At 54.9% G+C, this 16,699-nt stretch overlaps 1 protein-coding gene across 2 annotated transcripts; it reads left to right on the forward strand.

The window, feature by feature from the left end:
- The first annotated feature begins 3,486 nt into the window (after positions 1–3,486).
- Positions 3,487–10,260, forward strand: Pnma6e (PNMA family member 6E). 2 transcript variants are annotated; one of them, XM_070038874.1, is made up of 6 exons: positions 3,487–3,560; positions 5,345–5,515; positions 5,982–6,195; positions 8,299–8,669; positions 8,886–9,368; positions 9,801–10,260. In XM_070038874.1, exons 3-6 carry the CDS (start codon positions 6,027–6,029, stop codon positions 9,804–9,806), a joined length of 1,029 nt encoding a protein of 342 aa, XP_069894975.1. In that variant the 5' UTR covers positions 3,487–3,560; positions 5,345–5,515; positions 5,982–6,026; the 3' UTR covers positions 9,807–10,260. The 2 variants fall into 2 exon arrangements, with proteins under 2 accessions (XP_069894975.1, XP_069894974.1); XM_070038873.1 differs by lacking the exons at positions 3,487–3,560; positions 5,345–5,515; positions 5,982–6,195 and having other exon boundaries at positions 8,114–8,669.
- The last annotated feature ends 6,439 nt before the right edge of the window (positions 10,261–16,699 follow it).

The following is a 16,699-nucleotide window of genomic DNA, read 5'->3' on the forward strand; positions in this document are numbered from 1 at the left end:
GCTGATGTCAAAAACAAGAGACACTGGGTTGGTGACTGTGTTTTTACTGGATCCAACAAGTAGGAGGAAAGCAGCAGCAGTAGCAGCAGCAGCAAAACCTCTGTGGAGACAGGTAGCAGAGACCCGGAAATAGGAAAGACACTAGGACACATATCGTGGTCATACCACGATAGAATGCTCAAGTACCAGAAGAAGGGAGAAAGAAGAAAATAAGTTACTAAGGAAACAAAGAAAAGGTCTGAGGTGTTTTTTCTTCCTTTAAACAGTGGAAGGAAATGACCTTGAGATGACATTACAATGTTTTCAAGTATGCCTAAGAACATAAAACAGGCTTGTAATGAAGTTGTATGGAAAAGAAATTTCAGATGAGAAAAAGAAAGCAGTGAAAAGAATGAGTTATACATCCACAACTGAAGATGATAAAGATATCTGAAGGAAAAAGTTCATTACACAGCGTTTTCAGTCTATGGTGCCTTTGTGGCCCAGGGTCTCTCTGTGTAACCTGGGCGGGACGAGAGTTGGTTACGTAAAGCAGGGTGGCCCCAAACTGGCAATCCTCTGACCTCAGCCTCTCTCTGAAGTGCTGGGATTGTGGCTTCCATGCATGGTCACGGTAAGAGACTATGGGTCACAGTCACGAGCATACAGAACTGGAGGAGGAGAGGTAAGTCAACTCGATCCATTCTGTGGAAAGGAGGGGACAACAAGACTTGAAGAAGGAACAGAGAGATCAGAGAGCCTCAGTGGATGGCAGGACCATGTCAAAACCTGTCTAATATTCATATGGAATTGCTGGAGGAGCCAGCGAGGAGGAGAAAACTCTTCATGAAGAAACAACGCCTGAAGATTCCAGACAGAGAGAGTGAAAGAGAAACAGAACATATGGATTCTAAAAGCTCAGTGGACCCCCAGGAAGATGAATATGAGGTAGAACCATTCACAATTTAGCCAGCAGTCAGAATAAGGCAAGCAAAAGGAGAAGGGGAAATGCTCTATGGAAGGCACAGCTACATGAAGCATGGCACACAAGGAAGAAGATCTCCTGAGTTCTCAACGGAGACAATGGGAGCCAGGAGACAGTGAAAGAGCATCTTTACTTTTGGGAGGAAGGGGAGAAAGGTTTATCACGCAAGTCTATTTCTACCTCCACGGCAAACATTCACCAAGAACGAAGGCACAAGAAGGCCACTTTGAGACACACAGAAGGCTGGTGAACTCATGCTGTGAACTGTGTGCCAAAGGAAGTGTTAAAGGAAGTGTCTTGACCTAAGCCAGAAGAAGAGAACAACCTTGATCTTGTGCAGGAATGAAGGACAGCAGAAAAAGGACCTACGTGGGTAAGTCCTACAGAACTTCTATTTGCTCACCAGATACGTATTGGCGGTACACATGGCGATGCAAAAACTGTGATAATGTTCATTGTAGGGTCTCTCCCGTGTATGACATATATCATATGATCAACTAGAGCACCGACGATGGTTGGGCCAAAGTGGGGATGAGGCTCTGTGGCAGAAAGGAGGATCAAACAGGGTCCATGGTTTTGAGGGCCACCTGTGAGCCTGGCTCAGGAGTCCACCCCTGCCTACAGGAACATTCCAAGGTCACCTCCAAAACCCTGCCCCAAGGCTTGCATAAAGTAGTATGTGCCTGGTTCTGAGTTTGCCCAACGGGTATCACCTCCTCATCACCTGCATGTTCCCTCCAGGGATGTCGACTGTGTCACCAAGATCCACGCCTAGGAGGAGAGGGCGGCAACACTTTCTGGAGAAACCCCAAATCAAGGCTTCATGTTTCTGCCCCGCATATCATTTGCATCATTACTACTGAATGCTCTGTGGGTTGGCTATGAGCGGTCAAAAAGCTGTCACATAACCAACCACCACCTGCCAGTCAAAACTGTCAATCTTGCAGGACCCCTCCTGCGGGAGGTACCCGCTGACCCTCTCCTCAAGTCCTATCAGTGCGAAGTTGTCCCAGAACCCATTCTCCCTCCAGGCCTTGGAGCTCTACTGTCTCCTTACTTTCACTTCATAAACCTGTGGCATTGATCACGATGCAATGTACTGGAAATTGATATGTGCAGTTGAAAGTCCTTGACACAACTAACTACAGGTAATAATAATAATGGCAGTCATAATGAAGTCTAATGTGTATGTTGTGCTAGAGATGGAACCCTAAGCCTGGCCTTGTGTGTGGGTGCTAGGTGAGGGTTGTAAGACTGAATCTACTGCCTTGAGTGCAATAAAGTGTATTGGCCTAAAAACTGCAATTAAAAGACAGAGGTTGTCAGTGTGGATGTAACAAGGAAGACACCCAGAGATCCGGCTTGAATAGGCGAGGGTGGTGGTGGTAAGAGGAGGCAGAATGACGGTGCAGTCCAAGGGCAGGCTGAGAAACTGGGACGATCAATGTTAAGTGCTCAAAGCAAAGGAGGGTGATGAGCGGAGTGGCGGTAGTAGTGACTAGGCTAGGTGCTTGCAGTGGGGAAGCGCAGTGGAGAGGGCAGTGGCCAACTGGGTGAGAGCCGACACTTTGTGGGGTTCCTGTGCTGCCCGTGTCCAAGGTCTCGGGTTGGCAGGTGTAATGGGAGGGAAGCCAGGCATAAGCATCCTGGGGATGTGAGTCTGTCCCGCAGACGGGAGCCAGCCTGTGGCTGTGTGATGGCGGCTCAGCGCTGGAGGCGGGGTGCGCCAAGCCCTCCCCTCTCCCTTGTGCAGAGGGGGCCAACGCCTCACGGGCCGAGGATCGGGTCACGTGGGCCAGACACTGCCCCCCCCTTCCAGAGCTCTGGGGACCTTTCTGGTGCTTTGCCCGGTGAGTGGGGTGGGCAGCGAAGAGGTGGGGCGGTGGTGGAGGCTTCCTGGAGAAGCGGGGCTTTCTGGGGGAAGGCGTGGGGCTTGGCAACTCCCGCGTTCCTTGCTTGGTGGGGAGGGTTCCTGGGTGCGGTGGGGAGGGTTTATAAGGGGTGGTGGAGTCTTCTGGGAGAAGCGGAGATTTTGGGGGGAAAGGGGTAGGACTCTGGAAAGTGCCTGTTCCTTGGTTTGTCCATAGAATGGCCGCGTGCGGGGGGGAGGGGGTACAAGGGGTGGTGGAGTCTTCTGGGAGAAGACTTTCTGGGGGCTTTCTGGGGGCAGGGGCGGGGCTCCGGGAACTCCCGCGCTCATTGGTTCCTTGGTAGGGCTGCTGGCTGCGATGGGGAGGGCGGAGAAGACATGGTAGATGCTTCTGGGAGAAGCGGGGTATGCTGGGAGAAAGGGGTGGGGCTCCGGGAACTCCTGCACTGATTGGTTTGTAGGTATGGTTGCTGGGTGTGGTGGGGAAGAGGTAGAAAAGGCAGTGGAGGATTCTGGGAGAAGCGGGGATTTCTGGGGGAAAGGGGCGGAGCTCTGGGAACTCCCGCGCTCCCTGGTTTGTCCGTTGGGTCACGCGCTCCCAACTGGTTAGAACCGGTCCAGACCTGTCCAGGCAGGGGCTGCGGAGGCGTTGGAACAGTCTTCTCCTCACGCGTGGGAGTCGGCCGTTCGACCAGTCCTGTGGCACGGGACCCCAGAGTGGCAAAAGTGTGTCTCCGGCCAGGGCTGTGAGGGTGTGGGGCGGCACCGCTATCCCCACGGGGTCCCCGAACGGTGTTGAGGAGTTGGGGGGTGCGGAACGGGGCCTGGGGCCTGAGAATTGGGGCGGAGGTGAGGTGCGGTGGGGTGAGGGTTCCGGCCGCGTCGGGCCCTCGGGTGGAGGCAGTGGGTCCCTCGGGCCGGCCAGCCCGCCGCACTACAGTGAAGGTTCCAGGGAAGGGCAGGTGGGCCGTCGTGCTCTTGTTGGTGGGTGGGGGTCTGGGTCGGGGGCTCCGGGCAGGTGGGACACGGGCTGGGAGCTGCGGAGGGCTGTGGGATCATGGCGCGGCCTGGTGGTCACGGCCCGGCCCGGGGCCTAGTGCGGGGTGGGTGCGGCAGAGCCCAGGCTGGGCAGCCGGGTGAGGCCGCGGCCAAGGCCGGGCCGGAGCGGGAGGTGGGGCTACCGGGGCCACTGATGGCCAGTCGGCCTATGGCTCTGGACGCTCCACAGGGTGGGAGTGGAGCTGCGGCAGCTAGCGGGCCTTTTGGAGGTTGGGCCCCAAAATTTGAAGAGGTTTTCCGGCCTTGGAGCCTGGGGGTTGGGGTTTGAGGAGGTTTGTGGGAATCGCGGATCCTGGGTCTCAGGTCATGAGGAGCTCAGGCCGTGAGGTTTGTAGCCGCGCGCAGCCTGGGTCTCAGTCAGTGAGGAGCTTTGCAGGCCCCGTGGAGCCTGGGTGGCCGCATGAGCCTCCAGTGGCAGTGTTTGAGGACATTTGGGGGCCCGCATGCAGTGTGGCTCTGAGTGTGTGAGGAAGTTTGCAGGCCATGCAGAGCCTGGTATGCGATCTGGGGGTGGGGTGAGGGGAGCAGGGCAGAAACAGAGTTTAGCGTCAGGGCAAGTGGGTTATACTTGGGCGACATTGGACCCCCACAAGTAAGGTCTCCACACCTGCAGCCCCTCCCTCACCGCTTCAGGGAGCACGGGCTTCGGGTCTGGTAGGATTCTTCCAGTGCCTAGGGGCATGGGGTCAGCAAGGGGAGGCCTCGGACCAGGCGCCCCTTGGGACTTAAGTGATGGAGGCCTTGACAAGCCAACAGGAAGGACTACTTTGGAGAGCCTCACCTCACGGATGCGGGGAGGAGGGAGACTCTGAGTTGGCCACAGGGAAAGGCTTCCTGGCTGGTGAGCTGGGCAGAGCCAGGAAGGCCAAGGTTGTCCAAAGTCTTTGCACCCCAGCCTCATCCAGTGTCCTTGAAGCTTACCGTTCCACGAGGCTGGGCACCTCCTGTGACTGGAGTCTCAGGCGGAGACCCAGTCTACCCAGTGGGCAGGGCACCGCCAGGCCCTTCAGCAAGAAGGCGCGGAGGGGGGCAGGGGCGTAGAGGTGAGATGGGAGGGTAGGCCTTGCTACTTAGTTGGGGGGGGCGAGGCCTTCAATGCCTGGCTGCCCACCTGGTCCGGTCGGCAGAAGGGGAGATGACCACGTCCTGTGGCTGCTTGCACCTTCAGCTACTGTTCCTGAAGCGTGCAGCGCTCTAGGCGTGTACCTAGAGGAAAGTGAGGCAGTGGGCATTGGCCCTGCGTACTCACTTCCAGTGACCATGGCACCGGTAGCAGCTGAAGAGGCTGGAGCCTAGCTTCAGCCCACAGATGCCTGGGCAACTTTCGGGGCTGAAAATGGCTTCCTGAAATGTAAGCGCATGGCATTTCTACTCGACCCTAAGGAGGGTCGGTGAGAAATTGCCCTTGAAATGAAGAGGGATGACAGGTGTACGTATTTGCCATCCCACAGGTCAAAGAGGAAAGCGTCAGGAGAACTTGCGAGGTGGTTTCCAACTTGACCCAGGCACCAACCCGCTCCCAGCTGCCCGGGCCTCGCCGGGCAGCCGTTTGTGAGACACCCCGTCCACAGTTCCCCAGCGGAAGTCAGAAGCGCGGTGGAACGCGGTGGACCAGTGAGCAAGTAAGCGTAACCAGCATGAGGCTTTGGGTTCCACCCTCTGTAGGAGTCTGTGCAGGAGGGGAAGTCGGTTCTTTGCAGAGGGTACGAGGTTTGCCACACAACTGATAGTTGAGACCAAAGAGGGCAAGCAGTGAGCGGCAGTAGCATATCAGGAATGAGCGGGGACCTGGTAGCAGGTCAGACACACCCTGAAGAGAGAGCCACGCTTTTGAAAATGTAGGAGCTGGCGCGTTTCTTGGAGGTGGGTGTGGAGGGGTCATCAAGAAGCCAACTGCCACCGGATAGAACCGAGTGTGGCTAGCCCTGATTCTCGTCAGCAGCTTTACCTCGCTATGAGAAAGCTTCCTGCAAAGCAGAAGCAGCCAGCCGAGACAGACAGGCTGGCGATGGGCGTGGAGAAGGGTGGCAGGGGCTGGTTCTGAGCTGTCTGGCTCCAACCAGGCCTTCCTCCCCTTTGCACCCCCAGGGCACCCGAGAGACTCGCACAGTGAGCTCCCGCCCCCCTCCCACCATGCCTCCGCCCCCCACGCCCACTGCTAAGGTGCTGGAGATGCTGAAGGAGTGGTGCCAGTCGGTGGGCGCCGACACCCGGCGCTCGCTGCTCATCCTGGACATTCCCGAGGAGTGCCAGGAGGGTGAATTCCAGGAGGCGGTGCAGGCTTCCCTGCAGCCTCTGGGCAGCTACCGAGTGCTCTGCAGGGCCTTCAGAAAAGAGCTGGGCACCAGGGTGGCTTTGGTGGAGTTTGCTGAGCGTTTAAACCGAAATCTGATCCCCCAAGCCATAGCAGGCAGTGGGGCTCTGTGGCCTGTGGCCTTCCTGCCGCACGCCCGGGAGGCCGAGGTCCAGGACAGCCCCGGTGGCGCACAGCCCGAGGGGCACGGGGCATCTGGGGCGGCGGTGGTGGGTGAGGAAGGCGCGTCTGAGGAGGCGGGAGACGCGGGCTGGGTCCCCTTAGGCGACAAAGGAATGGCCCGCGTGGCAGGCGGTCCCGTGGGGGGGGTCGCCGCTGGGGGGCAAGGAGCCGGGGATGAGAAAGGAGCCGCGGGGGAGGAAGGAGCTGGGGGGCTTAAGGAGTTTGGAGCAGAGAAGGGAGCTGGGGATGAGGAGAGAGTGGCATCCGAGAAAGGACCAGAAGGCACGGCGGCGGCAGCGGTGGTGGCGGCGGCAGGTGCAGGAGGTGAGGAAGGAGCTGAAGCTGAGGCCCAGGGTGGGGACAAGGAGGGACCCGGGGGAAAGGAAGCTGCTAAGGGCGAAGGAGGAGCTGAGGGCCAGGAAGGGACCGGGGACGAGAAAGGAGATGGAGACGAGGAAGGATCCGGGAGTGAGGAGACGTCGTCTTGGAGTGAGGACGGAGCCGCAGGCCGAGATGGAGCTGGCGGCGAGGAAGACTGTGAGGAAGGAGGTGGGAGCGAGGACGGGTCCGGAGAGGAGGACAGAAGCGAGGAAGGCGAGGACGGGTCCGGGGAGGAGGACGGAAGCGGTGAAGGTGAGGGAGGATCCCGGGAGGAGGACGGGAGCGGCGATGGAGGCGAGGACGGGTCCGGGGAGGAGGACGGCAGTGAGGGAGGATCCGGGGAGGAGGACGGCAGTGGAGGCGAGGAAGGATCTGAGGAGGACGACGGAAGCGAGGTTGAGGAAACGGGTGGCGGGGAGGAAAGGTCTGGGGACGAGGAAGGGATGGATACGGCGGGCGAAGAAACTGGAGGCGAGGGTGAGGGCGAGGAGGGAGATGGGGACGGAGAAGAATCTGGGAGTGAGGACGGAGCTGGAGGCCCAGAAGCAGAGCCCGGTGAAGGAGCGGGGGGCAAGGCCGGTGGTGGGGGCCAGGAAGGGGCGGCAGGCAGGGCGAGAACCGAAGGCCAGAAAGTTCCCCAGGTTGCGGGAGGAGGAGCTGGGGCCGGGAAAGGCGCCCTTGGTGAGGAGGGTGAAGGAGCTGGCCGCCATGGGGCCTCCGGGGACGAGGAAGGCTCTGGGGATGAGGAAGGCTCTGGGAGTGAAGGAGGATCAGGGGAGGAGGCGGGATCCGGGCCTGAGAGCCAAGAGAGCGGAGAGGAGGAAGGAGGCGAGGGGGTGGCCGTGGGTGCCGAGGGCGGGGCTGGGAGCGAGGAGAGAGATGGGGGTGAGGGCGTCTCGTGGGCCCGCAGAGTGGCGGGCGTGGGGAAACGCCCCGGCCGGGCGCCCTGGGCTTTGGCGGAGGACAGCAGCGACAGCGACAGCGACAGCGACGCGCTGCAGGAAGGCTTGGGAGGTGAGGCAGAAGATCCGGGCGAGGGAGCAGATGCCGGTGAAGGAGGAGCCCCAGCCCAGGCTGGCGCTGGGGCGGAGGCCGGAGTTCTGGGTGAGGCAGAAGAGGCGGCCGAGGAGGAAGCGTTAGATGAGAAAGGAACCCCCCCTGTGGCAGAGCTCTCCGGTGAGGAAGGGGCTTCCGGTGAGGAAGAAGGAGCGGGCATCTCCAGAGCCGAAGGTGCTGAGGGAGAAGCAGGGGGCGCGGGCGCGGCGGGGGGCGCGATGGGGGGCGCGGGGGCCCCCGGAGCCCCCAGAGCGGCGGATGAGGCCAGAGTGTCGGATGAGGAGGGCGCTGGGGGCGACATGGGCTTCGCAGGGGTGATGGGGGTCGTGAGTGTGGCGGGTGCAGCGGGCGAGGCGGGCGTGCCGGGCGAGGAAGGCGCCTTCGACGCAGCCCGAGGGACCGATGGGTCCGGCGCCTGGGCCCAGCAGTGGAGCCAGGCCCTGCAGCCGATCCTGGAAAACATGGCCTACCAGGAACTGAGACCGTTCTCCGGGCGGGAAGAGCCAGGCTGTGGGGAAGAGTCCTTCGAGAGCTGGCTGGACCACGCCAACGACATGCTGTACCTGTGGCGCTACATCTCCGAGCGGGAGCGGAGGCGGCGGCTGGTGGAGAGCTTGGGCGGGCCCGCCCTGGATCTCCTGTGCGGGCTCCTGGAGGAGCACCCCGACACCCCCGCGCAGGACTGCCTGGGCGCGCTCGTGCAGGTGTTTGGGAACAAGGACACCAGGATGACCGCGAGGCTGAAGTTCCTGACGTGCTCCCAGCGGCCACGGGAGACTCTGTTTGCCTACGTGATGCGCCTGGAAGGCCTGCTGCAGATGGCCATGGAGAAGGGGGCCATCCACCCAGCGGTCGCCGACCAGGTGCGAGCCCGCCAGGTGCTGATGCGAGCCCGGCCCAACCGCGTGCTCCAGAACAACCTGAGGAGGTTGAGGCTGGAGCGGAGGCCCCCGGGGTTTGTGGGGCTGCTGCGGCTAGTGCGGGAGACCGAGGCGTGGGAGGCGGGCCTGGCTAGGAATGAGCGGGCCCACGGAGAGGTAGGAGCCAGGGGGCAGAGCAGTGGTCTGGCTGTCGCCCAGGCTGTGTGCGCCCACGGAGCTGCTGCTGCTGAGTCCGCCCTGGCCGCTGAAGGGGCCCCCCAGGGCCCCGCAGGCAGCGAGGGTGCCCGCGGGGCCGCCGTGTGTGCCCACGGAGACGGAGCTGCTGCCGAGCCTGACCCTGACCAGACTGGGGAGACCGACGACGCCACGCGGGCAGCCGCCTCCCCTGGCACCAGAGAGGCCACCGCTCGCGAGGGAGAAGATGCCGCTGTGCCTGCAGGCCTGAGACAGGCAGCATCCACCGAGGCTCCCGGCGCCCCCAGCCTCGCCCAGATGGGCCTTGCTTGTGGGGAGGGCCCAGGAGGGCCTGGCTGGGAGCCACAGAGCCTCCTCCAGGCAGCAGAGCAGGAGGCTGAGGAGTCCCAGCAGTATCACCTGGGGGAGCTCGAGGACATCGTGGAGAACATCCTCGAGTCAGAGGAGGAGGAGGAGGATGACGACGAGGAGGATGAGCTCGGGCAGGTCAGTCACCGCGAATCCTCTTCTCAGGCGGCAGCACCAGGGAGCCTGGGAGGAGAGGCCGGGGGAAAAGCCCCAAACCAGCGACCCTTCCCCACAGCCTGATGGCCACGTTGGCCACCCAGGTGGGCAGGGAGGGCCGGCTCCCCCCCCACACACACACACTCAGCCCCAAACCCCCACCCGGTTAGGCAGCCAGCCTGGACACCCCGGTGAAGGACCAGCTCTGACCACGATCAGGGGTGCCTGAAGACCAGACTGGGAGGTGTTCGGGTGGAGAGGCCACCAGTGTCCAGCCCCGAGGGGAGGTCCCGGCCCACCGGGCCAGCCACCTCCCTGTGTGGGGCACGTGTGCGCATCTCCCCATGCCAGCCAGAGCTCTTGCTTGCTCTCCTGGCTGCGGCTGGGAATCCAACCTCTGCTTTCTCGCTGTAGATTTAGCCCGGATGCCTGCCGCTGGTTCTCCAGCCCAAGGCCAGGTGCCAGCAGAAAAGAATGGACGATGAAGACAACGACGAGTGAGCGAGTGGTTTGATGCTCACCCCTCACCAGGACTTCTGACACTGGACGAGAAGAACTGGACCCGGGGGGTGCTGTGAATACGGTGTTTTGGTGTTCTGCTTCTCTTTGTTCTGTTCATTCAGTTGCCATTACTTGTCTAGATAAGATGATTCCCTCTTGGCTTCACCGTGCCAGGCACTGCCCTGTGTCCGGCTGCTCTGGGGCAGGACCACCGCACGGTGGTTGCTCTCCGCAGAGGGTCTTTGGAAGTGGATGGATGGGCATTGCAGAAGGCCATCCTCCTGAGCTCGGGGCTGATCTCGGGGGTCTCGGGAAAGGAAATCCTAGCGGGAGGTCCGCAGCTCTTTGAAGCATGTTCAATAAAGTGTGTTTGTGTGTGTTGCTGCCGAGTCTCCTCTCTGCTGGGATGTGAATGTGGGGGTTGGGGGGTTGGGGGAGTACTGGGTTCTGGGGTGACCTTCAGGATGTCGGGGACCTCATCTGCAAGGGGCTGTGCGATCCACTCGGTGAGCGGCAGTCAGCCAGGCCACAGCATGCTGGTGCTCTTCGGGGCTGGCAGCTGCCTGGCTTCCCTGAGTATTCGGGTGGCCCTGGGTGTAAGTTGATCAAGCATTTTAGAGTACCTGGTGGAACCCCTTTCCAGTAGTTTCTGCAAGAAGTTTGTATTCGGGAAAGTTTTGACTGGGTCCCTGCCGAGGCTTCTCTCTGCTGGAATGGAAACCTGGCTTCCGGGCTAATGTCCGGGGATATGCAGGATAGGATTTGCGAGCGAGTGCGAGCTGCTGGGAGCCACTGGGTGGGTAGACCCAGGCAGCGGGATTTGGGGCGCCTTGGCAGAAGTGGCTTTCTAGCCTCCCACAATGTAGAGAGCCCTCAGGGAGAAGGTGGGGTGTGGAAGAAGTAGGTTTGTGAGGCAGTAGGGAAGATGGAGGCCCCACGGTCCCCGGCAGCACAGTGAGAGGAAGGGGAAAGGGAGGACTGGGGGCCTCAGACAGGTCAGAGGTCACCATTATAACCCCGGGTTGGCAAACCCGAGCAGCCTGGGTGTGAGATTTGCCGCTCCTGCCAGTCACTCCTTGTGGGGTTTAGGGTTCAGAGATGTTTGACCCCGGTACAGCTGACCCTGCTGGCCAACAGGTCTCCAACCCCATCCTACCAATTGAAGCATGTCTGGGCATGTGGATGGGCCGGACTTGGCTCATGTGACCTACTGGGGGCCAGGAGCCCCTTCAGGGTGCAGCAGCAGGACCAAGAGGCAAAGGCCGGGCGGGGGCTAACGCCAGTCAGCTAGCCCATGGAAGCTCTGTGCCTTTCCCCTGAGCACAACAGGCCTGTGCGGCATCATGCGCGTGCAGGTGAGTCTGTGACTGTCTGATGGGCTTCCATCAATCGTCCCCTCTGGGCCTGAGGGCGGGGAGGTGACAAGTTTGGGTTTGAGTTTGAGGCCGTTCAGAAAGTGACTGTATTTGGCACCGCTGCTCAGTCACCGTGCACCGTGCGTTTAGCTCATGCCACCAGAAGGCAGGAAGCACCAACCAGAGGCCAGTCCTGGACCTCTGAGGTTTCTCCAGGCAAGCTGCAGCCTCCACCCTGGCCTTCTGTGAGCTGCTCGTCTCCCTCTGCTGCTGCCCCTGCTTGCCCATTCTCAAGTGCCTTGTGCTCATTTCCACCCTCTTCCTCCACAGAGGGGGCGACCGGTGAGGGCCTCCCCCATGCCGCCTGACCCCCCATAGTCTGCTCGTCTGCAGGCCTAGTTCTTGTAAGAAGGCACAAGTCCCTGGTGGCCACCCCATTCTTAATCCTCAGATGTCGAGTGAGCAGAATTACTGAGTTTTTCTCTCTCCCCTCACTCTGGGCCCATTGATTGGGCTCACTCCCTCCCAGAACCTTGGCCCCTTCACCTGAGTCATATGGGCAAGAAAAAAGCCTAAGCACCTGTCAGCCACTTCCCTGGGCTCAAAGGTTGGGCCAAGATTCCCTAATGGTGGAGCCCTTGATGTGTACCATGCCAGTTCTTTATTGGCCACTTCTAGAATGGGTGTGTGCTCTGCCCTACATGACTTTCCCCACTAAAAGCCCTGGTCATTTGCGGCAAACCTTTCCAAAGGAGGCAAATCCTCCCTCCACCTTGTCCTGCACAGCCTGGGAATCACGCCCATGACAGCAAAAGACCTGGGTGTCCAGGGCAAGAAAACCACAAGTCCAAACCCTACTAGAACCTGACCCATATATCCCAGGCTGGGAATTGGGCAACTCAGGCCGCAACACCAGATAATAGGAGCTCAGGCTGGTAAGGTGGCTCTGCAGTAGAGTGCTTGCCTTGTGTGCATGAGGCCCTGGATCTAATTCTTCAGCACCACATATGCAGAAAGGGCCAGAAGTGACACTGTGGCTCACATGGTAGGGTGCCAGCTTTTAGCTGAAGAACTGAAGGACAGCGCCCAGGCCTAGAGTTCAGGCCCACAACTGGCCAAAACAAAAACAAAACAAAACATCAAGAGCCCATAGCAAACTCCAACAACTGGGAGAGTACATTCAGCACATTTGATCTCGCCAGGAGCACCTGTAGGAGTAAACAGGAGCTGTGTAGGCCTCTCAGTCCTTCTAAAAGCAGGAACTGCCAGTAGTCTACAGCAGAGAGCCGAGAGCCCTACGTGGGTCAGACCAGCAGTTGGCGGTTGGCCCCCAACAGAACCGAGACCAGGTACAGACTCTCTCCGCCAACCCAGAAACAGCAACCAAGCAAAGACAAACATCTATTGACCAAAACAAAATTTCAGATTAGTCTTCAATAAACCCTGAATCCCTATGTGAAAATCACAGAGAAAAATTACAAGGTTTATAAACTCCCAGGATACAAGCTAACCCCCAAAATCCAGCAGCCACCTGGAGGATAGCTGAGTGGGAGCAAAGTAGGAATGGAAGACAAAACCTACATCCAAGAGATGCTGGAAGCAATGACTCAAGAATTAAAGTGAGAAATAGACCAAAAATTTAAATAACACAGGGACGAACTATTGAAAGAGATGCAGGGTCTCAAAACGGAGGTGCACACAAAAATAGAGGCAGTATACACCTCAGTAAGAGGTGAGATTAGTACAAAAATAGAGGCAGTACACACTTCACTAAGAGGTGAGATTAGTACTTTGGGCCAAAATCGAATCCATAAATGAGTCCATTTCCTCCATGCAAACCACAATGGAAGCCATAGTTAACAGAGTGAACGAAAGAAATTTAGTGTCAGATACAGAAGACAGAAGATACCAATTGAACCAAAAAATCATAGATATGGAAAAATCACTTAAATTATGCCAAAGGGAAATCCAAGAGCAAGTGGTTAGTGCCAAGCAATTTAACCTTCGTATAATTGGAGTGGACGAAGGTGAGGAATATCAAAGCAAGGGAATGCAACACCTATTCATCAAGATAATCAGTGAAAAATTTCCCCATCTCAAAAAAGAACATCTTACATACATAACAGAAGTATATAGAACACCTAACAAGCAAGATCCCAGGAGAACCACTTCTAGACACATTACAGTAAAAATGATAGATCTGAATAATAAGGAAACAATCTTGCATACAGCAAAAATGAAGAAGGAGCTATACTACAATGGAAAAAAAATTAGAATCACTGCAGATCTTTCCACACAGACACTGAATGTAAGAAAGGCCTGGGAAAGCACCATACGAGCCCTGAGAGCCAATAACTGCCAGCCCAGACTGATATACCCGGCAAAGCTAGAATTCACATTCGATGGAGAATTGAAAATTTTTAATAGTAAAGAAAAACTAAATGAATTCATAAACAATGTCAGCATTACAAAGAATACTAAGAGGGGGAACACAACCTGAAGAAAGCAACCAGGAACGGGGGCACGCACCAGACAGGTATTAATAGAAGTCTAACTTAGTAAGCACAGGAGGAAAGGCAAGAAGGAAAGCTTAAGAAAACAGGGAATGACAGACCACAATGCATATCTCTATAATATCTCTTAAATATTAACGGACTTAATCTACCAATCAAAAGAAAAAGAACTGCAGATTGGATCAGAAAACAGACCCATCCATCTGTTGCCTTCAGGAGACTCACCTCTCAGCCAAACATACAAACAAACTCAGAGTGAAGGGTTGGAAAAGGATCTACCAATCAAATGCCCCAGCAAGAAAGCAGGAGTAGCTATCCTGATATCTGAAAAAATAAACTTTTCATTAAAATCAATGCAAAAAGACAAGGAAGGACACTGCATATTAATATAGGGAACAATCAAAGAGGAGGATATTACCATTATCAGCTTATATTCCCCAAACATTGGAGCACCCAAATATGTTAAGCAAATACTCTCAAACTTACAGAATAAAATAGATCCCAATACGATAATACTAGAAGATTTAATACCCCACTTTCACCAAAGGACAGGTCTACCAACCAGAGGATTGGCAAAGAAGCTACTGAATTAAGTAAGGCCATACTTCAAGCGAAACTAACAGACATCTACCGAGTATTTCACCCTAAAACAACACAGTACACATTCTTCTCTGCAGTTCATGGAACTTCCTCCAAAATAGACCATATCATAGTTCATGCAAGGAACTTAAGCAAATACAAGTGGATTGACATAATCCCCTGTATCCTATCAGACCACACTGGAATCAAGCTAGCTCTCAATAACAAAGCATACCGCAGAAATTACTCAAATACATGGAAATTGAGGAGCACATTTCTGATCAGCACGGGAGTTTTGACCTGCTCCGTTTCCGACCTGGGCCGGTTCACCCCTCCTTAGGCAACCTGGTGTCCCCCCGCTCCCGGGAGGTCACCATATTGATGCCGAACTTAGTGCAGACACCCGATCGGCATAGCGCACTGCAGCCCAGAACTCCTGGACTCAAGCGATCCTCTGGGCTCAGCCTTCCGAGTAGCTGGGATTACAGACGCGCGCCACCGCGCCCAGCTGAGGAGCACGTTTCTAAGCAACACCTGGGTAACAGAAGAAATTAGAGAAGAAATTAAAAAGTTCCTACAATTCAATAAAAATGAAGACACATCACAAAGAAACTTGTGGGACACAGCAAAAGCAGTCCTGAGGGGCAAATTTATTGCCCTCAGTGCCCACATCAAGAAAATAGAGACAGACCAAGTAATCTCATGTTGCAATTAAAACAGCCAGAAAATCATGACAAAATGGAACCTAAAGTTACCAGACAGAGCCAGATAATCAAATTAAGAGTGGAAATTAATGAGATAGAGAATAGGAAAATTATAAATAAAATTAATAAAAAACAAAAAGCTGGTTCTTTGATAAATAAATAAATAAATAAATAAATAAAATTGAGAGACCTTTAGCAAGATTAATTAAGAAAAGAAGAGAGGAAACCCAAATTAACAAGATCAGGGATGCCACAGGAAAAAAATCACAGGTACCCAAGATATCCAAACAATTATTAAGGACTACTTTCAAAAGTTATACTCTCTAAAGGCAGAAAACCTAGCAGAAATGGATGCATTTTTAGAGATATACAAGTTGCCCAAACTGGTCAAAGAAGAAGTAAATCAAATAAATAAGCCAATATCTTACAACAAGATACAGGAAGCAATCAGAAGTCTTCCAACAAGGAAAAGCCCAGGACTAGACCTTTAAAGAAGAACTAATACCCATACTCTTCAAGCTCTTCAGAGAAACAGAGGAGGGAGCGATCCCAAACTCATTCTACGATGCCAATATCACACTCATCCCCAAACCAAGCAAAGACCCAACCAAAACATAGAACTACAGACCAATCTCTTTGATGAACCCCCCCCAAATAAAATATTTAGGAATTAACCTAACCAAAGATGTAAAAGAACTATTTAATGAAAACTATAAAAACTTAAAGAAAGAAATTACAGAAGACACTAGGAAATGGAAAGACCTTCCATGTTCTTGGATAGGCAGACTTAATATAGTGAAAATGGCAATACTGCCAAAATTAATATACAAATTCAATGCAATTCCTATTAAAATCCCAATGACGTACATCTCTGAAATACGGAAAACAGTCCAAAAATTCATATGGAACAACAAAAGACCTAGAATAGCCAAAACAATTCTAGGCAAAAAAGACAACATGGGAGGGATTTCAATGCCGGACTTCAAACTCTACTATAGAGCCATAATAACAAAGACAGCATGGTATTGGCATAAAAACACCCCAAAGACCAATGGAATAGAATAGAAGATCCAAAAATAAAACCACATACCTACAGTCAGCTGATATTTGACAAAGGAGCCAAAGACATACAGTGGAAGAAACAGCCTCTTCAACTACTGGTGCTGGGAAAACTGGGCGGCCACATATAGAAAACTAAAAGTGGACCCCAGCCTATCACCATGCACCAACATCAACTCAAAATGGATTAAAGACCTTAACATCAAACCTGAATCTATGAAACTACTGTAGGACAGAGTAGGAGAGACACTTGAACTTATAGGCACAGGAAGGAACTTCCTGAACAGAGTCCCAGGGTCACAACAAATTGGAGAGAGACTTGGCAAATGGGACTACCTTAAAATAAAAAGTTTCTGCACAGCTAAAGCTATAGCAACCAAGCTAGAAAGACAACCAACTATCTGGGGAAAATATTTACCAACAATATATCAGACGAGGAGTTAATATCCAGTATATACAGGGAACTCAAGAAACTAATCCCTCCCAAACCTAACAAACCAATTATGAAATGGGCAAGGGAACTAAAGAGAGACTTCTCAGAAGAGATAAAAATGGCAAAGAAACACATGAGGAAATATACACCATCCATGGCTGTGAAGGAA

Source organism: Dipodomys merriami, unplaced genomic scaffold, assembly GCF_024711535.1.
Source record: "Dipodomys merriami isolate MVZ:Mamm:240054 unplaced genomic scaffold, mDipMer1.0.p SCAF_3, whole genome shotgun sequence".
Classification (NCBI taxonomy): Eukaryota; Metazoa; Chordata; class Mammalia; order Rodentia; family Heteromyidae; genus Dipodomys; species Dipodomys merriami.